We start from the raw sequence: 25,424 nt of genomic DNA, 5'->3' as shown, positions 1-25,424 counted from the left end.
GAAACCCAGTTGAGTGGAGCAAACGTGATTTGATACTGTATAAGTAACTAAATTTTAAAAAAAGTCAATAGATGTACTAATGCTTGTTTTATTGATTAAAATTATAATAATTCAAATTTAGTTTTTTTACTACATCTTGTGATTCAGATACCTCTTCAAAAAGTGGATTATGGTAGTTTTGACCAGGAAAATATTACAGTAGTTGAAATCTGATATTAACATGCAAAAAGGGCATTAAAGTATAAAAAAGAGAAAGGAAATTTAACATTCAAATTCAACTGTAGCCTAAAACAAAACATTGGACTTCATTTTTCACCCTTACAATCGGTTAAAAGTATTTAAGTATAAAAAACAGTAACTATTTTAAAAAAAACAAGTATTTAAGTATAAAAACAGGAGGGGAAATTTGACATTTAAATTCATCTGTGCAACATAAACATTTGTCTTCATTTCAATTCAACCCTTGCAATCGGTTAAACTCAGCTTTCATTGCTGGAAATAATTTATAATTGTTAATACCAAGTATTCTTGATGGAGGATATGATTGTAATGTAACTGGAATGTAGGCCTTCTACCAATATTAGACGATTTAGAGACGGCATTTTAATACCCGCCTTAATAAACAGCCTTGAGACCAACTCCAATCGATTTTTTGTGGCCAAATACCTCATAATAAACAAAACAATCTAATATCCTCGGACGAAACCCGTTTTTGGGTCCTTAGAAGAAGCTGCACACTTGTGAAAAAAAAATTGTTTTGGATTTCACATAATTTGTGCTCAAAGTCAGCTTGTTTTTTACGAGCCCGAAGAAACCTACATATAATCTGACAGTTTTAACTTATCAATTTGAAAATTATACGTAATTGTAGCGTGATTTACATTAGTTGAGTAAAGTTTGGTTTGTTATAAAATACTATTGTTACAATACAAGTTAAATAGAATGAAAATGAAAAGAATAGGTAGTTTACTGGAAGAAACTTTTATGATGTACTATAATATTGGTCAAACTTATTTACAGAATAAGTACCTGGGGACCAAGCTTTGCTCGGGGAAAATCATTAGTTTACTCTGAAAGCAGTTTAGTATTGCAGATACAATAATCCACTCCCAAACTCCACACTGCTCACCTTTACTACTTCCTTCACCACTCCCTACGTCGTAGATCTGTTTGCCCTCCTTCCCTATACCATTTTAGAATTGAAGATACATAAACGCCACAGACAGTTCCCACACTCTGCACTGCTAGCCTTACTACTTCCTTCACCATTTCCTATGTCATGTACCTGTTTTCCTCCCTTCTCATAGTATTTTAGTATTGTAGATACCTTAATCTAATCCCCATCAACAGTTCACACACTCCAAACTGCTCACCTTTACTACTTCCTTCACCACTTCCTACGTCGCGGACCTGTTTCCCTCCCTTCCAACGGCATTTTAGGATTGCAGATACCCTAATCTAATCATCATTAACAGTTCCCACACACAGGACTGCTTGCCTTTAGTACTTCCTTCACCACTTCCTACTTCGTAGACCTGTTTCCCTCCCTTCCCATAGCATTTTAGGATTGTAGAAACCTTAATGTAATGGGGTGAATAGAAACACTTTTTGACTTTTAAGCTTCTGTAAAACCGATATTTTTAATTTTTAAATTTTCAACACTAGCTCATATTTTCGGTCTTGAACTCCTCTACTCAAACCAGTTATCAATTTCTTTTTCTTTTTAATCATTAAGCAGAAAAAAAATAATATATGGCTGTTTCTATTCACCCCGCACTTTGGGGTGAATAGAAACACTGTGTTAAATTGATGATTGTTGCTTTTCCTCACTTACCAGGGGCAATAGAAACATGAAATTTATGCTTGTTAGCTTAGGTTGTTGTAAATAAAAATATTTAAAGTTAATTAACACATTTATTTATAAGTACGAAGTATAAAAACGTCGTTTTCATAAACCCTTATCCAAACAAATCGGAGAACATAAATGACAATGGGTGAAATCAGAGTAACAAAATGTTACATAGAAACCAACTAAATGAAGAGTAAAATCAGACAAATCTTCCTCAAAATACAACGCTCCATTAAATATACAAGTTGTACACGGCTTGGGAGTTGGAAGCCGATCGTACTACGTCATCGACTTTGAAGAGGGCCTCTTAATCTGTCTCTCAGAACTTGTTGGTTTGCGCAATTTTCTTGATGAATTTTCCTATTTATCCTTCCTCGTCAAATTCAATAACTTTTGCAACATAAAAACGATAGCAAGTTTTGTTTTCCCCCATTACTTTGACAATTACATGATCATGAAGGGACAACTTTGAAGACTCACTGATGTCTTGAGCTAGGTATGCTGGTTCTTCTTCATCAAATTGTTCGTCTTTGTCACTTTCTTCCAGTGTGACTGATATAGAATCATCTTCATCTCTGGTATTTTTTTTTTCTTTTTTAGGGGGTTTTCTGGGCACCACTGGTTAAAAAAAAGTGTTTCTATTCACCCTGGTTTTGCAAAATCATGACATAACCTAAATTAAAAATAAAGTAAAAAAATATAGTTTATTCTAAGGCTAATCTATTAATACACTTGGTTTTAAGATACCTAAGACAATATAAAAAATGGTTATTAACATAAATACATGTAATAGGTTCATACTTAGAGAGAAAGTTTTGAAAAGAATGTTTTTCGCCAAAATTTTCAAATGATGTTTCGCATCATCCAACATCCGAAGCAGTGATACCAATATGCTAAACTAATTTTTCCTAGGTAGATAGGATATGGTTATAATGGGGGAAATTAATTCCCTTATATAAAGTCAATGTATAACAAAGTTATAAAAATGTGAATCATTCATTGAAGTTTTGTTTCTATTCACCCTGTTGTTTCTATTCACCCCATTTTACGGTAATCGTCATAAACAGTCCTCACACTCCGGACTGCTCGCATTTACTACTTCCTTCACCACTTCCTACGTCGCGGACCTGTTTCCCTCCCTTCCCATAGCATTTTAGGATTGCAGATACCTTAATCTATTCGTCATAAACAGTTCCCACACTCCGGACTACCGTACTTGAATTTACTACTTCCTTCACCACTTCCTACGTCACGGACCTGTTTCCCTCCCTTCCCATAGCATTTTTGGAATGCAGATACCGTAATCTAATCGTCATAAACAGATCCCACACTCCACACTGCTACCCTTGACTACAATGTATCGAGTAATCTTCAGTAATCTTTGCTCAATAGTAACAACTGATGTTTTTCCTTTTGTACTGTATTTTGTTTTGCTAGTATACTGTGGATAGACAATTTACAAGTCTTTTGTTTACTTTTTCCTTGTTATTTAATTCAGCCAAGATGGTTACTTAGCAACCCATAAGACTAATGTTAAAAAAATGTGACTTTCAGTTTCATTTTTCTACGTAATTAGATTTTTGTTGGCAGTTCTAACTGCAGTTAACTCGTTTTTAGGCCAGGAATAAACTATTTACAACATTTGAAGAAAATCGTCGGAGCCGTTTTCGAGATCTTGGTACATACATACATACATACATACATACATACATACATACATACATACATACATACATACATACATACATACATACAAGCAAACATTGCTCGTATTAGAGTATAGGATTAATGAACAACAGAAAACCATATGTAAAACAAAAAACATTTGAATTTATTCATGTTGAAGCCTTCCGGAATTGGTAATCAATTATAACAGGTTACGTACCTTGACGTCCACAATTCCTCAGGGACATATTTCCGAATAGGCGGGCAAATTTTAGGGGCGGCAAAATTTTGAGGGTAAAAAATAAAATTAAAGAGGGTTTAATCCAAAAAAAATTTAGCAAATAATTCTGGGAACGGCAAAACAGCCATTTCAAATATTTTGACCAAGTATAAAACTATTTCAGAACGCATTTAAGTCAAACAAACGTCAATAGTTTATTACACAGCTGTGTAGAGTTGTCCGTGCTGCCCTATTGGTCTGGCGGACACGCTCGCCGGAGGAGAGGGCCGCTATATAGTGACAAACGAAGAAAACACTCCCCTTTGTTTACTTCATACACCACTACGCAGCGGCAGCGCTAGCTGCAAGTTTCTTTTGCTATATAGGTTAAAATCAAGAAGGAAAGTGTGAACAAAATACTTACTACTGTACCAAACTTAACTAGCTTAAAATTGTATATTCTTTCTGTAAAAGTACGTAATTTTTTCTTTGCGATTCATGTGTTTTAGTAAACATATTTCTTTCATTTCAAATCAAAGCCAATAGCACGACTCTCAAGTGGATCTGACTAAAAGTGTTCAATGAAAAGCGTTTTAAGAACCATTGTATACAGACAATTCGTGTGCCGTTTCAAGCAAGGCCCCTCTATAAAAACAGGCCATGCTGCAGGATCTATGACGTCACACGTGACGTTAATTATCCTATCAACGATGGAACTTCTATAACCATTTGCGACAGCGATATATTTGATTATATTTATTTCCTTTTGGTAATCCTCGTCAGATAGTGGCATAGATAGTAGACGATGAACCATACCGTTATAAGCAGCGATTTTGTGGGTTTCAGGGTGGTATGAAGTATAGTGGATAGTATGGTCGGTTGCTGTAGGCTTTCTGTAAATATTGTAGTGGAGTTTGCCAGAGTTTTTGGTAATAGTTGTATCTAAAAAATTAATACTACTGTTTTCTTCAATTTCCAGAGTAAATTTGAGGTTTTTTGTTATGTTGTTCAAATAATTTTTAAGGAGTTCTAACTGTCTTTTGTTTCCAGCGAAAATTAAAAAAGTGTCGTCAACATATCGGAAGTAGGCTTTTATCTTCTTTCTTTCACCAAAGTCTGAATCACTGTAGCAATTAAGAACGCCACTTCCAACGTGCTTCTTGTACACGATTCCACAATCTTTAGTACCCTGAAGATATCTGAGTATTCTCTTCACTCGACACCAATCATTTATTGTAGGATTTTCTAGGCTTCTGGAGACTACACTCACTGCGTACGCTATGTCCGATCTGGTACTAACCATGAGGTACATAAGAGCTCCAACAGCTTCTCGATACGGGAAAGACGTCTCATCTGTTCTTTTGTCTTCCTGTTCAGATTTTACTATAGGTGTTGGTGCTGATCTGCAGTTTTCCATGTTGAATCTTTCCAAAATTCTTGAAACATATCCTCCTTGACTTAATTTGATATTTTCACCAGATTTGGAAATCTCCAATCCTAAAAAATAATCTGCTGGTTTTGACTTGATTTTAAATTCTTTTTTCAATTCTACTAGGAATGAATTTAAGTCTTCATCATGAGTTGAAGCAATGAGTCCATCATCAACATATAGAACAACGATTAACTTATGTCCATTGTTGTTATGGATAAAAAGACATGGATCATCACCACTCTTTTTCAGTCCCAGTTTTGTTAGGACCATTCCAACTCTCTCGTTCCAGCATCTTGGTGCTTGTTTCAAACCATACAAACTTCTATTAAGCTTGCAGACGTGATTACTGTTATCACTGAATCCTTCCGGTTGATGCATATAAATTTCTTCATTTATTTTGCCGTACAAAAAGGCAGTAGACACATCAAATTGTGTAAGTTTCGTGCCTTCATTAGCAGCTACTGCGATAACACTTCTGATTGTTGGCATTTTTGCTACTGGACTAAAGATTTGATTATAATCAATTCCTTTCTTCTGTGCAAATCCCTTTACTACTAGACGGGCTTTGTATCTCTCTATGGATCCATCGGCATTTGTTTTTACTTTGTATACCCATTTACAAGGTATGGCTTTGTGACCTTTGGGTAGTTCAGTAAGTGTCCACACTTCATTCATGTGAAGTGAGTTAATCTCATCTTCCATTGCTTTTTGCCATTGCAGATGATCTTCAAAACGAATGGGCTGCCTTACCATAGCTCTATCTCGGAGTTGGCGAGTTTGCACAACGTTTTCTTCATGTTGTTCTGCTTCCTCGTCTGTCAATTTATCTTCTTCCGATTCATCTTCAGGAAAGAAAATGGGGACATTTTCTACTACAGGGGCTGAACAGTTCTTATCTTTTGCTTCATTGGGGGCTTTTTCTTCTGAAGATATAGGCTAATACTATGGATTCACTAATAGGCTCTTTCAAAAATTTTACATCCCTGGACCGAATGACAGTACATTTCCATGAATTCCAGAGACGATATCTATCATTACCCTCATATCCAATAAGTTTGCATTTCATCGCTTTCTTGTCAAACTTATGTCTTCTCTGCTTTGGAACATGGACAAAACAATCTGTCCCGATAACTTGTAAGTGTTCTATTGCAGGTATTTTTCTAAACCATAATTCATATGGAGTCTTTCCGGCAACTGATGACTTAGCAGTTCTGTTCAAAATATAGGCTGCGGTGTTTATCAATTCAGCCCACAAGCCTTGAGGCAGATCACCGTGAGCTTGCATCATTGACCTTGCACATTCAACTATGGTCCGATTTTCTCTCTCTGCAGATCCATTCTGTTGTGGTGTGTATGGCATTGTGATCAACTGTTGTATTCCATTCACTTGAAGGACTTGTCTAATACTTTCATTGTCGAATTCACCTCCTTCATCACATCTCAACTCACATGGCCTGTGACTTTGACTTCTGCAAGAAACTGCTTCAGCTTCTCTACAACTTGAGATTTTGTCTTCATAAAATAAACACTGCGGTAGCGAGTAAAGTCATCCTTGAACAATACAAAGTACTTTGAACCTCCAATTGACTCAAAGAAAGGTCCACAAACATCAGAGTGAACGATTTCACCAGGTACTGAAGCTCTGTGTTCATCTCTGCTTCTGAATTGTGTCCTGTGCATTTTCCCATAAGCGCATCCTTCACATACCTCATTGTCAAGCTTGAGATTAAGGTTCAGTTCTCTTCTTGCAAACTCTTGTACATGAGTTTTGCTTTGATGTCCTAGTCGTTCATGAAGTAACTGCAACTGATTAACAGCTGGAACTCCTTCCATAACAGCCATGAGGTCTACTGATCTTCATACTGCTAATTTAAACAAGCCTCCGCCTTGACTTCGATGTCCTTTGATGAGTGGTTTACCATTTCTATCAAACAAAGTGCAATTCTTGGATGTCGATACAAATTTACTATTTACATTTAAATCTTGAGCAGCGGTTACTGAAAATAGGTTTGCAAAAATACCAGGTACATACCATACATTGGTTAGCTTTACTGTATTCCAAATACCATCCAAATTTGTTTCCATGCAAATTGTTCCTCTACCAATAGCACTTGTCTGTTGTCCATTTGCCATTGTAACTGCATGAGGTAACTCAAATTGTTCAAAGTCAGTAAACATTTGCCTACAATGTGTAACATGGTTGGTAGCACCACTGTCCACGTACCAATCATGTGATACAGTAGTATTCTGGGTTTGAAAAACACAATTGCTTAATATGGTTAGTGCTGCTTGTTTGGATTCTTTTTCCAAGCTTTTCTTTTCAGGTTTTCTTTCAGGTTTTCCATCCGCTATCCATCTCTGACACTCTTGCAACCAATGTCCTTTCTTGTGACAATAGTGGCATGGAAACTTTTTCTTTTTATCATTGTTCTTGCTGTTTTTCTGTAGACCTACTAAGTTACCTTTGGCTTCTTTAGATCTATTGACCGCCACTACAGCTGTATCCTCTTTTTCTTTTTCCTTTGAAGTCAGCTTTCTTGCTTCTGTACACAGCCAATTTGTAAGATTGTCAAGGTTTCTCGCTTTATCCTTGTGAATCATTAACCAAGTTGTCTGAAAGTTGGAATATTTTGCTGGTAGGGTTTCAAAAATCTTGCAAATCAACAATATCTGAGGTAAACTATCTTCTTTCTTGTCTTGAATTTTCTTAATTTCTTCTTGAAGCTTAACCCATAACAACTTGATTGCAGATAGGTTCCCAGCCATATCCAAGTTTTGATCCCATTTGTAGGTGAAGAACGGAGAGCATATATCATAGGCTTTATTTTCCTCTATTTCCGCAAATAGATTATACAGCTCCTTCCAAACCTCATCTGGTTTTTCTAGGTTTCTTACCTGAGCTCTTACTTCCTTACTTAATGAAGATGCTAACATAAACATTACCTCTGACTGTGTTTTGTTATACTTATCCATCTTCATTTTGTATTCTTTCATTTCTGCAGCTTGTGTTTCATCTTTAGGTTTCTCTGGCAATTTCATTTTACCAGAAATGGCTTCGTATGCATTTGGGATTCCTTTAAGCCTAATTTGCATGAGATATTTCCAATCATCCCCGTTGTCTTTTCCATGCAGCAATTCCATTTTCTGCATAACGAATTCCATACTTAAGATTTTATCTCAAGCAATAAATTATTCTATTTAAAACCTGCAACACACAATATAAGGGTGTCTGGGCCCATAACCTGTTATAAAATACTATTGTTACAATACAAGTTAAATAGAATGAAAATGAAAAGAATAGGTACTTTACTGGAAGAAACTTTTATGATGTACTAGCTGTAACCCGCGGGCTTTGCCCCGTTTAACTTCTTAATTTTCAAGATGATCTCGTTCGCATGGCTCAATCACGTCCTGGTTGAAGTTCGTTCGCTACGCTCACTCACCTTTAGGTTGGAGCTCGTTCGCTACGCTCACTTGCCTTCAGGTTAGCTCGTTCACTACGCTAACTCGCCTCCAGGTTGAAGTTCGTTCGCTATGCTCACTCACCTTTTGGTTGCAAATTAGCTGTTGTCATAAATGTAAAAGAAATAATAGTGCTGCACCCTGTTGGTAATCCTTGTAACTTTAATTCTATTGAACATCATAGAACAGAACCAACTTGTTAAATTGAAACAGCTGTTAAGATTCATTAATTCCATTTCTCATAAGGTTTACATGGGAAACTCCAGAGCCACTGGGGCGGAGCCGATTGGACGGATCACGAAATTGATGGTGTATAAACCTATTCCATGAAATTCTACACGTATGTACCAAGTTTCGTGGCAATCGGTTCAGCGGTGTCTGAGTTTATCAAACTGCCAAATATACAAACATCCTCTTTTATACTTATAGACTATAATATTGGTCAAATTTATTGACAGAATAATTAATGAACAACAGAAAACCATATGTAAAAAAAAAATTGAATTTTCATAAGGAAGTCAAAGAGTACTAAATATAATAAACATAGTCCAATAGTTATTATATGCAACATGGTTTAGCTATGTGAGTTAGGGACGTTGTGGTTCATGTACCTTTAAAGCCTTGTAAAACGCTCGGAAGATCAGGCACGCACAATAAGATAGTTTTATAAGCGCTCGCACTCGCACGCACCAGCATCTCCCTACCCCCTTGCCTTGCCCGGCAGACTCCTCATATCGGCAGTGATGATGTGACACCGCATCACTCAACTCATGATTAAAGTATTTTAGAGTTGTCAGATTTGTTTAACTTTGACAACTGTTTATCAACAAATGTAGGAAAAGTTGTGTATATTAAAACAGTATAGTTAATTTTGTTATTACAATAAAGACAATCACTTAAAATCACGTTTCTTTTTTAAAGACATTAAAAAGTTAGTTAGCTAACAAATCACGTACTGGTATCTATCTATTAATGAGAAGGTGACCAGGGAGAAAGATGTGGGTAAAGAGTAAACAATGTCACTAACAAGACTACAAGATCGCGCCACTCCTACACTCATCCTTCACCCATATTTGGGTTAAAATACGCACATAGTGGCGTCCCCATCTTAAATAATTGTTATTGATAATTTGTCATAAATATGTACGAGATTAATCTATCTCATTTAGAGCATCAGGGGTTTATGTACCTACTGCCGTACACTCGCGCTGACTCCCACAGCGCTTAGAGGATAGTAATGATATCTTTAATTTATTAATACATTCCAAGTAACTTAACATAATTCAGGTAACACAAAATGCAAACGAAGTACAACATCACATAAATAATAACAATGTGTTGTTGTAGAGAATATTGTAAACTGTTTTACTGTTTTGCTTGTTTATGGATAGGCTATATTTTGATCAAACTAGGAAAATTTATTTATTTTATACTGAGCTATTAATATTCTACTAAAAACACACTTTATTAGCCTCCCTAGCAGCAAACCCAGGTAGTCTTTAAACATAATGTTATTTAAGTAGAATTAATTGAAAATCAAATCAGGCGAATGGAAATTTGCTTAGTCTGCAGGTTTGCTGAGGCGGGGGTATTTTGTACATAATGCAGTACTGGTAGGTGTGACGTAGCTGATGAACTAATAAGCATTCACATCTGTAAAACAATCTGTCGGTGGTGCGTGGTGGTAGCGCGCGAGCAAGTCTCCCCCCCCCCTCCCATGTCAGGCAAACACTTCCAAGGTCGTCGCACCCCAGGTCACTTGCTCTGTTTTTATCCCAGCTGCTTCTGAATCTAGGTCAGCCATATCAAGTGGTGGTATACTGTCACAATGTCACTTCAGTTTCACTTGATTGTATTTACGCCTTTACGATCACATAAGTCCAGTAGATGGAGTACACATTCTAGCAGCTGAAGCATAGTCGGTCATCTTGTAGTATAGAAGCGCTAGATGTTGATGAAAACTGCGCAAAAACGTAATGTTCTGCTTCCAAATAACTCGGCATCTAGCCTACTTAGGCTGAAGGGAAATGGTTGAAACTTCGTATCAGTGTCGTGTTGCCTAATAACTGCTCACTTAAAAAGTTTCTTTAATTTCTAATTCCGATGATAACAAAGGATAGGATTCTTGGCTACAAAATCACAATAGCTTGCTTTTAAATACAACTCGAACAACAGAAGTACAGTAACTAAATTGATGTGAACAGTTTCTTCTAAAATACTATTGAATGGGTAAAGCACACTGTTTAAATTTATGTAAAATGTATCTCAGGATCGGTTAATGGGAGCGTGGTGAGGCTTGAGGTGAGGTGTGTAGAAACAGCAGGGTTAGCTACTAGAGGTTAAGCTACTTCCGGTTCTTACATATTGATTTCCACTCTAGACTACACTCAGAAGAATCTTAAACTCCAATCTTAGACTCCCATCTATAATATTAAAACGAAACAGTGTTATTTTATTTCACGATTCTGAATCAACCACTCGACGGATTTTCATGATTTTTGTGTTGAAAGAAAGATAATTTTGAGAACTAGGGAATGTCGAAGCCATAATTTTAGTTTAGGGTCCCAGTTTTTTAGAAATTAAGTTTTAATTTTTAAAAAGTCTAGCAGCCGACGCTAAGATTTTAAACTATAGCTTTTGGCATAAAATAATTTGCTTAACATAACAGCTGTAAACATTCAGCTTTTGTGTCACAAATTCAGCATTTGGATAAAAATGTAAAGACATACTTAGGGTTGACTTATTTATACTATGTGTAATGCTAATCATTGATACGTTCAATTCTTCTGTAAGAGGATGACAGATTAATTAAATATACATAGTAAAATACTAGGATGTTCAAATTATTTTTAAAGCAATTTTTGTAATCTTCGATTTGTTTTAGAGCAATATAAGTTGTTTTAACTAACAGCTGGTTAAATGTAAACTATGGAACTATGAGGTTATTTTATTTACTCTTAATTTGTCATTGATTATAGGAAATAAGTAAGATTAGTAGAGATAATTAGACCACAGTTTAAAATAGTTTAGACCAAAATTAATTAAACCTCAGTACAAATCGAGGCTCTGTACACGAGTCTTAATAAAAAAAGGATAAATGCAAATTATTTTACTGCTCCACTTTTCAAGGAAAGATTAGAAAAATAGCAATGTTTACATGTTTTAATTCTTCATGGTAGCTTTTTGTTTACAATTAATGTTTGTCTGCTTTAACTTTGTTTGGATTAGGCCCGGAAATATTGATGTCATAAAACAAGATCAAGAATAATAAGGAATCACAATTTTAAATTACCACCACAACCTCAGCCGGGTTTTATACAAAGATAAACAGATGGATGACATAGATTGAACACAACGTCAACATTGACCTAGAATACTGCAATTAGACAAACCATCCTTTTATGAAATCGTGTTCAGTTGTGGTTACGTTTGGGGGTGCCTATATCAGCGCCCCCAAACGTGAAAATATCACTTTTATTTCAACTATGAATATATTGTAGTTTAAATTAACTAATATGGGAAATTACGATGTACATTTATTCAATGAGGATGGGTAATTATCAAGGATAGAACTGATAACGGTATGGATAATAAACATTGACAATTATTGTCCTTAGCTTTACTAGCGTGTTTACTTTTTATATTCCAGCTACATGTGACCAGTTCTTTTTTTCAAATGAATGTTATTTGAACCAAACAGCTGTTCCAAAACATGAAACTTATTGAGTGTTATTGTTTTTACTTTTCTTTGTTTACACTTATTTATTTAGCAATTAATGCAGTGAAATTGATATAAAGGATAGGTGTGACGATTAGTTTTGATGTTAGGACACCAAAGTTAAATTATGTGTACTGTGAATTTTATTAGATATTATCGTTTTATTTTAGGTCGTTTCTATTCAGACCTACTGGCAATTGTGTATAGTAGTTGTATTGTGGTGATAATAATTATGAAAGAGGCAGGTATGCGATGGAAGGTGGTATCGTTGACTAGGTCTATACACTTTTTAATTGACTATTACCATAGATGAAGTAATATTAATTCATCTATGCTATTACTCTCTCTACTGTAGGCTACTTATAATCAGTGCGCGTCTGTGCGAATCGGCTGCAAATCTCACTTCAACGCTTTTCACATCGTAAAAATTGCAGAATTGCTGTTTTATTGTAAAATTATCAGATTTAAAATGCATATCGTATAGGCCTATGATGGAATAAAAACATATTTGGTCACACAACATTTGTTTACAAGATGATTTTTCACATTAAAACTGCAAGAAACTTTGTCTTTAGCCTATATGTGTAAACTAGCTGATTTGAATTGTACACGGTTTTAACTGACTACTGAATTCCTGTACGTAGGACGGGCTAACACCTCGTATTCTCTTAAAATAATTTATAAATAAAATACTTTTTTTAAACAAAACGTTTTTAAACCCACTAAAAAGTAGAAAATAATTTATAAATATGTGGAGAGTATAAATACTTGTAAGATTTAAAACGAAAAACGTGGGGTGCATGCAATAGATAATTTACAATTACCTTCACCTATTGAACTAATGTATTATGATCAATTGCATGCACCCAACGTTTTTCGTTTTAAATCTTACAAGTATTTATACATTCCACATATTTATAAATTATTTTCTACTTTTTAGTGCGTTTAAAAACGTTTTGTTTAAAAAAAGTATTTTATTTATTAATTATTTTCTACTTTTTAGTTTTTAATGTGTGTGGATGTTAAATCTATTTAAAGCATCTATATCAGATCTTCTTTATAATAGTATAGATTAAGACAGAGGCATGTAGGAAATCTAAGGTTTATTAAATTATGTATTAGATTGTGACGCAAAATTCTAGGGGGGGGGGGAATAAACTAGTATTCACCTAAGTCAGGCTAGGCCTACCCTAGAACCGGCCACACTCAAATTTCTTCCCCGGAGTGCTCAGAAGGAGCCGAGAAAAATCCAGGGGTCGATACGAAGTTGTCACGGCTTTGACTGATCAATTTATTACAATTTAATCGAAGGCTCAGAGCTCAGGAAATCCTGCAGACGCTCAGTTGGAGCTATATATCATCCTTACCTTCGTTAAAGTGTTTTGTTAAATTTTGCCTAACCTTTGGAATGACTCTGTAGGGCCGACGAGTATTCAATCTTAGCCAATGTGATGTAAATACTCGTATTAAACTGCAACTAATTAGTTAAAGACGTTGATAATTGATATAATATCGAATAAAAGGTAAAAACAATTCCTACAGAGCCGTCGGGGCCTAATTAATATGACTGAACGGATAATTTATCGTGATATGATTTAAAATAAATTTAGTATTAATTTTTGTAGCTGATTATTCAACTCAGCCTGCTCCCAAGACTTGATTCTTTCACCCGCCAAAGACGGGGTTTAGAACTCAGACGACAAGTCTCGGGTTATTAAGCGACGAATTGACTAGAATAATTTAAGTAATAACTAAGTAATTGTTAAACGAACAGAATAAACGTAATTTCGTAGCAAATTAATTTAAACGAACCGAAAGATATCCACCGCTAGTCACTGACAGGCAGGAACTGGCGGGTTTTATGCAAGTCGGCAAAAACGAAGTTTTTAGAATTTATATAATTTGAATCGGGATGTAAAGAAAGCGAAAAGGTACAATAGATTAAAATGAAAATAACATAACGTGAAAAGGTCCTAACTAAGTATGTTAGCTAACCTTCGTAACAAAATCGTACAGTCGTGTCGATTATCGTGCGAGCGTAGATGTAACGACGAAGTTAATTCCAAGACGGCGTACGAACGAATAATCCTGTCTTTGAGTAAAATCCTTCAGTCCTGCCCGCTCGAGGCTTACGCGGCGAACTTTAGTACTACTAGATAACAGCTGATCGAATTCACTTGATGAGCTGGTCTAGTTTCGTCTGTCGTCTGCCAACAAATAAACACCAGTTTGGGGTTATATCGTCGGCGGCGTTAAATATCTGTAAAATCGGTCGGTTTAACTTTATTATGTGAAACGAAGTGCTATTATGAATAAATATGTAGTTGTGGATGTGTTTGTGTACTTCACTGTGAATAAAAATAGGCCTACGTTCTTTGGCCCATAGCCCAAGCTATGGCCAACACATAGGCCTCTGAGTAGGCTGTTGTGGATAAAAATCGGGTAAGTTATGGTGTTTGTTGACTAGCAATACGTTTTTACCCCCCTTAAAATTTGGCACCTCACAAGATTGAATGTATGGCCTACCTACTAACTATAAATACATCAATCTATTTAATTTATAATTTATTGTTTACTTTATAGAACACTAAATAAATAACAAATGACATTATTAACAAACACCTTTATATCTGCAATCAGATTGTTTACCTTTATTTTGAAATGTTTGTTTGTATAAAGAATCTCTTGGGAGCAAAACCTGTACGTCTTAACCTTTGCTCTTCTAACTGTCAAATTTAAGTATTTACAGCTGACTTAAATTAATTGATATATTTACATTCTTTCAAAATATAAACATGAAAAATTTCGAAGGCCATGGGGCGTTGCCCAAGGGAAATATGAACATTAAATAATATAATATTGCATTGTCATCCATTTGTGAGCTGTGTTTCAAATTTCAAGTCTCTAGCTCATTGGGAACTTTGTTTAAAATTTATATCAAAATTTGTAGGAAAGCGGCTAGCGAGCTAATAAAAACAACCCCATGGGGTGTAGCCCAAGGGAAATATGAAAATTAAATTATATAATATTGCATTGCCATCCATTTGTGAGCTATGTTTCGAGTTTCAAGTCTCTAGCTCATCGGGAAGTATCAAAATTTGCAAGAAAGCGAGTTAATAAAAACAAGCCCATGGGGCACTAGCCCAAGGGAAATATGAAAATTAAATTGTATAATATTGCATTGTCATCCATTTGTAAGATATGTTTTAAGTTTCAAGTCTCTAGCTCATCGGGAACTTAGTATAAAACTGATTGCAAAATTTGTACCGGACAAGAAAGTGAGCTAATAAAAACGTTTTAAAAAAAGTAAGAAGGCAAAATAGAGCCAGCGCCTTCATTGTGTAAAACAAGTGATATTATACTATATTTCCGATCATTACTTTATTTAAATTATGCATCATTTATATTTTTAGCAAATTTCCCATATAGGGAATAAGCTATTACCCATACTTGGGAATAACGAATAGAAATTCTATCGAATAGCACTATTCATTAGTTTTTTTGGCTAACTTCTATTTTATTCGTTTGTTTTTAAATTAACTAACTAATAACTTCTATCAGTTACTTTTTACGGACTAACTAATAACTTCTAACTAGTTAGAATTTTCAACTAACTTTCCCAATTATGCGGAAGCATCTCAAATACTGGTTATTTATTTCACGTGATCAGTGAGAGTTGCGTGCGGCCGTGAGAGGTCAGTGCCCTTGTAGACAAACAACGCGGGGGGTGGGGAAAGAGAAAGTCAAAGTCCAGTTGCTTTGGAATGCAGTGGGCCTGTGGAAGGGTAGTGACGGCCATTATCAACACCCCAAGCACTGGGTGGGAAGCGGAAATGTTTGTTTGGTGATTGATATATCATCTCAAGTGTCAAAACATTGTCTTTAGTTAATGTTCATTATCTGACAAGTTTTATGTCATTTGTTTATGTTGTAGTAATGTAAAATATGACAATATTTGATTAAAACACAAGTACCAGGGGACCGATCTTGCTCGAGGTGTTTGATTTGTTCAAGAGGTAAAAAATAGAGCTTATAAGCCTACAAATATTTTCAGTCTTACTACGATTAATTAAGTAGTAAAGTCAATTCGTTTTTGTTAGACATCCACTTATCCTCAATTTAGTCTACAAAACTTTTTAATTTGGACGATCAATCTATAAAATGTCCACAATAAGCTTCAATCAATATAAAACTCATGATACATAACATCTGTTATCTGACGACCGTTATTGCATTAAGTCACTGGGATCGTGGAACGTTGCAACTATAATTACGGGATGGTGTAATAACGCATCAATTCGTGCGGTGCATCATCGAAAAATACAAATCTCCTTGGCCTTTCCTTTAGATTTTTAGTTCAATGTCAGTGTAAATTGTTTTGCAGTAAAACACTTAATGTTTTTAAACAGTCGTAATTATCCCTTTGGTTAGTAAGACATCATACAATGAAAATGTATTATACAAGAAATTTTCAATAGCATTGAAATTGGAGGAAATCGTAGGAGCCATTTTTAAAATCATATCTTGCGCAATCTTTACTCATATTATAGTATATATTAGTAACCAAGATGTGACATTAAAAAATACTTTAAAACAACTGCCCAACGAACAACTAATTTCTACTAAAACTAACGTTATTTTCTATCAGTTAGTTTTTCAACTAACTAATAACTTCTATCAGTTACTTTTTAAACTAACTAACTTATAACTTCTATCAGTTACTTTTTACGGGACTAACTTATAACTTCTAACTAGTTAGAATTTTTTACTAACTTTCCCAACTATGCTATTACCGTAGTACTCGTGGTAAGACCTGGACCCGGGACCGATTTACTTTTTCGTTTTGAGGTCCCTAGAGACCAAAAACACCATCCGTTCAAATTCATATATATATATATTATTTTCTTGCATGTTTAGAGCTATTATAGTTAACAAAGTTACCCTTTTAATAATTATTTTATTTTTAATGACGACATGTTTCGGAGACTAAGTCCATTATCATTTATCAAGTCATATTTACCATAACCTCATTCTTAAAACTAACAAAATTAAAAATATAATCATATGTAAAAATAATAAAATATGTTAAATAAATCTTAATAAATTTTGGTATTAATTTTTTCATTATACTAAATTAATGTTTTTCTTTCTTTCCTTAGTTTTTCAATTTTATCATAGATAGGTTGGTTTAATTTTGGAATCATTGTGTTAAGTATGTTCTTGGGGTCCTTTTTATTGTGTAGATAAATATTTAGCTTTTCTTTTACATTAAGTTTCTCAAGTTCTTTTTCATATTCTAAAATTGTTATATTTTCTTTTTATAAATGTGGTCTGAGTTCATTATATGGTCGGCGAAGTTCGACTTCATTGATGTTAGCTTTTTGATTTCAATGCTTGTAGATGTTCTTTGAATCTTGTTTTAAAACTTCGAGATGTTTGACCTGTATAATAATTGCTACAGTCATATACATAAATCTATAATATTAAAACGAAACAGGGTTTTTTTATTTCACGATTCTGAATCAACCACTTGACCGATTTTCATGATTTTTGTGTTGAAAGAAAGATAATTTTGAGAACTAGGGAATGTCGAAGCCATAATTTTAGTTTAGGGTTTCAGTTTTTTATAAATTAAGTTTCAATTTTTAAAAAGTCTAGCAGCCGACGCTAGCAATTCAAAGTATTTTCAGTGCTGGTTAAACCAACAGCTGGTTATAAACTATAATTGAAATGTTTATGTTACAAGTTGTTTGTATACAAAAATATTGTTCTTCGGTATTGGCTTGCATACTATTTCACTTTAAAATTTAGTTTTTTTCTACCGTGAAGGATCTGCTTTATCAGGAAATGTGTTATTTTGATCTATACATCTCAAACAGTTTAATCAAGTTTTGTCGTAAATGCAAACTGTGTAAGTAAGTTATTTAGTTTATGCCATGGAAATTTCATCTCATATTTGGGAAATCTTTTTTCAGAAATTTATGGCTTAATCGTTTAAGATATAAGTGGTTTACGTGTTGATACTTCTTTTTCTGTATGTTCGAATATATGTGAGTCATACTATAATTTTGGTTAGTAATGAAAGCGTCAATTAATTGGTGTAGTAGGTCTCTGGCCAGAATCCTCATAAAGTGTCAGTCAGTGGTCACGGAGGTAAAGGTGCGGTAAGTACATATATAAGTGGTATATGCAATTGTAGCAACTCTACTCAATACCAGTGTGTGTGAATTGGTCTCCAATCTCACTTCAAGTCTTTTCAGATCGACGCAACTGCTATTTTATGGTAAAATTATCGAATTTAAAATTCACATCGCTATATTTTACGTCTATAATCGGATGGAAGATATAGGTAGTCACTTGAATTTGTTAATAAGGTCAACAACTAAAAAATAACAATTAATTGTTAATTAGGTTGTTTTGGGGGCAGTTGGCCACCATTAAAACTGCCAGAATTTTTCACTGTGCAAGTAAACTAGATGTTCTGAACTATTCAGTTTTAATTGACTACTCGATTCCCGTACGTAGGACGGGCCAACAGCTCGTATATATTTATTTATATTTATATATGTGTCCATTAGCGCGATAACTCAAGCAAAAATCATCCAATTTTGATTAAATTTGGTACAAACGTGTAAACCTATGTTTATTCGAACGAGTTCCCGAACCAGCATGATCGGACTATGGGAACAGGGGTCTATGGGGGGTTTTATGGGGTAAAAATTGGTTTTTCCCATGTTTGACCCTAAAAACTTAAATTTAGCAACTTCTTTCTAAACCATTTTGTAGAGCTTAAAAAAACAAATTATTTAGTATATTGAAGCGTTATTATGTGCCTAATGGTTACGGAGAAATTTAAAAAAAAAACTGTAAATTTAAAATTCTCCTGTTATTCTTATGGAGAATAAATAAATTGTTGTAGTTTGCTTGTTTATGATCATATTTTGATCAAATTTGAATGCATTCATTTCATACTAAACTATTAACATTTTACAAAAAAAACTTTGTACTCTCCCTGTTGCAGCAAACATAAGTACTCGTTAAACTAATGCTATTTAAATAGGGAATAAATGTGATATTTTTAAGGAGACATTTTAGTGTAAATCCAATCAGGCAAATGGAAATTCGCTTAGTCTGCTGGTTTGCTGTGGAGGGGTTATTGAGATAATGTATACCTTTTATGATATTTTAAACTACAGTACAACCCCGCTAATCCGTCATCTACAAGACCTGGACCATGGTTAGAACTGTGAAAAGGTTAGACAAGGAGCACATTAATTAATTGGGCAAATTAATTGCTTAACTGGCATTTATTGATAGGTTGCGATCGCAGAAGATGATGATAATGTCCCTATGACCGCGGAAGACGTTTGGTATTTTGCTATAATCTCGCAAGATGTTAACACAATCGCGGAAGACAGAGTGGTTATCATACAAGCTTGGCAAATGATAGGCGATGGCACGGTCGGATTAAAGGAGGAGTCAGACTAACTGAAGTGGAGTTCTACTGTATTGGATATTTTTTTAGAACATTAATTTTGCAATGTATTGAGGAGAAGTTTTATTGGTTGATTTGTTGTTAACCTTTTGGAAATCACTAACAAAATTCAATCTTGGAGGACAACATCAAAGATGACTGAAAATCTAGATGAATCATTGTGAGTCATAGATTTAACCAATATTTTTTGTAAATGTTTCAGGGTCAAGGTATGAGGATGGGTGGTGGAAAGGGACCTATAGACCATTACGTGACACCAGTTAAAGCCAGGAGAGTCATTGTGGAGTTGGGCGGAAGATGCGAGTTTGCAGAGGTATAAAACATGCTAAGTTCTGTATGAAATTTGAAATTATTAGTTTTCAATCCGGAATATGTTTCGATTTTTTGACCTTTATGCTAGCTCATTCAAACAGCAATAGTTGCATATTCAAATTATATGAGAATTTTCCATTTGCATCAATCACCAGGAATTTTATATAATTTTTTATACCTTAGGCCCACAGTGGCAACAGTAACCCTCACTAAAAACAGTTGGCTACAAAACATTTCAATATCAAACAAGGTAGGGGAAGTCAGTGCTGAAGTAAGGCTGAAAAAATCAATAAGAATAGGTATAAAAATGGTTACAAGTTTAAAGTCGTGGACTTAAATGTTTTAACCTAATAAAAACAATGTCTGACTGAAAACATTGCTATATTTACAATATACCTATTTTACAAGAGAAGGCCAATCAGTAAATATGAAGTTTTTTTTTGTTTTTTTTTTTTTTTACTTGTTTATTTTAGTCTTAAGAGTTGGACTTATGTTTCATTAAAATAAACATTGTTACAAAGTAAATAAAGTACAGTGAATGGAAAATATATTATTGTTTTGTATTTTTTACAGTTTTAAACAAATTTTTCCCTTTGTTATTATATTGTAAGTTTGTAGTGTACTGCATCTAATTTATTTGTAACTTTGTCCATGCAGTAGGCCCGCAAAACCTTATACTTGTGTTTAGCCTCAATTATGCTAAACAGTATCATAAATACTTTACTGTTTTAATTTCCTTGTTAATGGATATATGAGCTTTGCTTGGGGAAAATCATAAGTTTACTCTGAAAGCAGTTTAGTATTGCAGATAGATTAATCCATTCCCAAACTCCACAATGCTTGCCTTTACTACTTCCTTCACCACTTCCACCCTACGTCGTTGATCTGTTTGCCCTCCTTCCCTATACCATTTTAGAATTGCAGATACATAATTGCCACAGACAGTTCCCACAATCTGCACTGGTGGCCTTACTACTTCTTTCACCATTTCCTACGTCATGGACCTGTTTCCTTCCCTTCTCATAGCATTTTAGGCTGGAAGATACATTAATCTATCTGCCACACACGGTTGCCACACTCTGCGATGCTAAACTTTACTACTTCCTACGCGACTTCCTACGTCGTGGACCTGTTTTCATCTCTTTATGTAGCATTTTAGTATTTTAGATAAATTAATATAATTGCCACAAACGTTCCCCAGACTCCGCAATGCTAGCCTTTACTACTTCTTTCACCATTTCCTATGTCGTGGAACGTTTCCTTCCCTTCTCATAGCATTTCAGTATTGCAGATACATTAATCTAACTGCTACAAACAGTTTCCAGTTCCAACTATCCACACTGCTTTCCTTTACTACTTCCTTCACCACTTCCTATGTCTCGGACCTGTTTTCCTCCCTTCCCATAGCATTTTAGGTTTGCAGATACCTTAATCTAATCGTCATAAATAGTTCCCACACTCCGGACTGCACGCCTTTACTACTTCCTTCATCACTTCCTACGTCGCGGACCTGTTTTCCTCCCTTCCCATAGCATTTTGGGATTGCAGATACCTTAATCTAATCGTCATAAACAGCTCCCACACTCCGGACTGCTCGCCTTAACTACTTCCTTCATCACTTCCTACGTCGCGGACCTGTTTCCTTCCCTTCCCATAGCATTTAAGGATTGCAGATACCGTAATCTAATCATCATAAACAGATCCCACACTCCACACTGCTACCCTTGACTACAATGTATCGAGTAATCTTCAGTATAATCTTTGCTCAATAGTAACAACTGATGTTTTTCCTTTTGTACTATATTTGTAATTTGGTAGTATATTGTGGATAGACAACTAACTTACAAGTCTTTTATTTACTTTTCCCTTGTTATTTAATTCAGCCAAGATGGTTACTTAGCAACCCATTACAAGGGCGGTCCTAGACATATATTTTGGGGGGGTCACTGGGGGGTATGGAATACCCCCCAGCAAAGGGTGGGGGTCCGGGGAAAAATTTGGAAATAACGTGCTAAAACGAGTGGTTTTGAAGCTATTTTGAGGGCCTAGTTTAATGTGTTCAAGCTTCCCAGTTTATTTAAAGGTCAAAGAAATGTCTAAAAATAAACTTGTATAATGTCATGTTTTTGCATTATTGAGACTTGGGGTTTTAATATCAAAGGAATACCGCAACATTACAACACATTCAAGCATTATTGATTTACGAAAACACCCTTCAACTCATGGTGGATTTATTTTCCTTCCACCATGCTTTCAACTGGTGCCAATGTGCATGCTAAACGGAAAATGTCCAAAATCAGACCAAGATTTCGAACCAGAGAACTTATTTTATCTAAGAAGTGTTTAAGAACTTGGACCCAAAACTACTGCATTATACCTGCCTAGTAAGCAACAGTTAACCTACACAAAGTACACTACCCAACTAACGTTGCCGTCGGCGTCCCGTCACTGGTACCTCCTGGAGAATTGGTTCTCAGTGTTCTCATTTTTTCTACGCCAGTGCCAGTGGCATTTTACAAGGGGTCAACGTGAGAATAAAGTTTTTGTGCAACGATTTTGTGGTTGTGCTGGGAATTAAATATGTCCCTTCCACATCTAAGTCTGAGACACTACCGTTTTGTTGTTGTTTTATGGCTAGCAACATGCCAATTGGGTTGTGGTATTCTTAAATATGATATCAGGTGCTCTAAATATGAATACTATTTAATATTGAAAGTTTTGAAATTTGCTACGGTAATCATTGAATTACATTACTGTAATTACAAATTCCTAACGCTCAACTCAGATAAATTAATATTCAACTACCTTTCAAGCTTTGACTATTGATACAACTTCTTTTCTTTATCCAATACCCAAACCCAATTCAAGTTTTCAATCATCTTGGTTAAAATGAATGACAACATTAAATCCCGAAAAATTAAATAAGAAGAAGAATGCGGCCGAACGTCGAATGTCAGCATCGGGCAGTGGGCACTGCCGTTGCTGTATATGGCTGAAAGCGTCTGCCGATCTTCCCTACTTTTCATAACGTACAAAAAAACAGTCAGACTCGAACGATGAGTTTAAGGTTAGAGTTTGTAATTAGTCCTTTCATTCGCCACAAGTGTAAAGACTACAATGAATTCCAATTTGGCAGAAAGATTTGCAATAAAAATTATTAAAGTTCCCCTGGTATAATAGTTTATGTATATAAAAAATATTTTGGGGGGGTCATGACCCCCCCCCCCCTGGGACCGCCCTTGAACCCATAAGACTAATGTTAAAAAAATTTGACTTTCAGTTTCATTTTTCTACGTAATTAGATTTTTGTTGGCAAATCTAACTGCTGGCAGTAAGCTCGTTTTTAGGTCAGGAATAAACTATTTACAACATTTGAAGAAAATCGTCGGAGCCGTTTTCGAGATCTTAGTGCAAGCATACATACATACATACATACATACATTGCTCATATAAGAGTATAGGATTTGTCATTGATTATCGGAAATAAGTAATTTGATTATATAACAATTGCTGTATACGAATCGAAGCTCACAAGTCTTTAAAGGAAAGCTTATGAAAATTATTTTACTACCAGACTTTTTAAGGAAAGGTTGGGAAATAACAATGATCACATGTTTTAATTCATCTTAACAGCTTTTTCTTTACAATAAATTTTGAACTGCTTAAACTATGCTTGAAAGAATAGACATATTGACATAACTACGCACTGTATAATACAGTTTTAAACTACTGTACTCAATTCCCCGGTAGGACGGGCCAACAGCTCGTCATAGTTAGTTTGAAAATGTTTACTTATTCATGAAAAATAAATGGGGAAATGGGAGATTTTGCACACAGTTCTAGATGTTAAAAATGGCTTGAGAAAGTCTCCAAACGGCTTTTAGGAGGATATGGCCATAGTCTAAAAAATTTCTTAAAATTCATGAATGCAATCGTCAGAGTTTAATTTTTTTCATGTCTATTTGCTCATGACAAACAACAGGTGAAATGGCAGTTTATGGACAATTGGGCACAGTTTTTGGTGTTAAAAATTGCTTTAGAAAGTCACCAATTTTCTTGGGGAAGGACCCCCCCCCAAACCCCCTGCTTTATTGGGAGGGCCAAGCCCCCCTCCTTGACAAGGTCCTAGAACCGCCAACCGCCACTGTGTATGTACATACATGAATAGTGTCAAATGTCAATGTCAGACTATACAACTAATTTTTTTACATTTTTATTTCACTTTGCAGAAAAGTATAAATTGTTTACACTTTTATTACGTTTACTTTTTCCAGCAGAACACCTCAACCTTTTTTAGTCTTTTTTTACATTGAAAAAACTCTTCAAATGAATAATAACTCTTTTGCAGCAGATGATTCTTTACTAGTTTTTTTTTTTAATTTTAGCGTTTGATTAGCCAGTTTTGTTAGTAGAAAACTATCTATACTTACTACTATTTTAATGTTGCAGGTACAAAAATATCTTCATCAGGTGGCTCACATTCTGCCATTCAAAGCAATGGCTGTTAGCCATGAAATGTTGGAGGAAATGGAAGCTAAAGAGAAGTTAGATGAAGCTAGGAACCTTAACGAGTACACAATGGAATATATCATAAAAAACAATCTTGGACATGCAAAGTTATGGTGCAGGAGAAACGACTATAAGTATTTTGGAAAGTTCATCTAGTTTAGACTACAGTTTATACTTCACTTGTATTTGCATTTTCTATTAAAACTTTAATTATTGTTGTCTCCTTTTTATTGCCTAGATTGATTTATTATACTATTCCATGTCTATAGTTTATGTTTTTTTATCAATTTAGCTGAAAATATTCTTTAATGTCAATAAAAAAAATTAAAATACCCGCCATATTTTTAAAGCCAGAGCCCAATGACATTTTTTTTTTTAATTAAGACACATACTAAATTTAATTTTAATAATAAATACCCCTGCCGCAGCAAACATGCCGACTAAGCGAATTTCCATTTGTCTGAATTGGTTTGCAATTAAATCTATTTCAATAACATTAGGTTTAATGAGTACCTAGGTTTGCTGCTACAAGGAAACTAATAAAATACATTTTTTTTTTTTAAATATTAATAGCTTAGTATAAAATACATAAATTTGCCAAGTTTGTTCAAAATATATCCATAAACAAGCAAAACACAACATTTTACAATATCTTCCATAAGAATAACATGGGAATTTTAAATTTTTTAAATTTTCTCCGTTACCAATAACCGTACAAAAACACTTTGATATACTAAATTATTTGTTTTAAGCTCTTTAAAA

The 25,424-nt window shown here is 34.6% G+C and overlaps 1 protein-coding gene across 1 annotated transcript in view; it reads left to right on the top strand.

Moving 5' to 3' along the window:
* Positions 1–24,877, top strand: part of LOC128982216 (39S ribosomal protein L16, mitochondrial) — a 42,363-nt gene extending 17,486 nt beyond the window's left edge. The window contains exons 5-6 of the mRNA XM_054401283.1: positions 20,044–20,154; positions 24,603–24,877. Coding sequence (XP_054257258.1) covers positions 20,044–20,154; positions 24,603–24,818 — 327 coding nt within the window. The 3' untranslated portion in view covers positions 24,819–24,877. The remainder of the gene's footprint in view (positions 1–20,043; positions 20,155–24,602) is intronic.
* The last annotated feature ends 547 nt before the right edge of the window (positions 24,878–25,424 follow it).

The sequence above is a fragment of the Macrosteles quadrilineatus genome, unplaced genomic scaffold (genome assembly GCF_028750875.1).
Source record: "Macrosteles quadrilineatus isolate MER2022 unplaced genomic scaffold, UCM_ALF_1.0 Scaffold_1__1_contigs__length_201487025, whole genome shotgun sequence".
In the NCBI taxonomy this organism is placed as follows: domain Eukaryota; kingdom Metazoa; phylum Arthropoda; class Insecta; order Hemiptera; family Cicadellidae; genus Macrosteles; species Macrosteles quadrilineatus.
The sequence above is the reverse complement of the archived record's forward strand: the minus strand, read 5'-3'. Positions and strand labels throughout refer to the sequence as shown.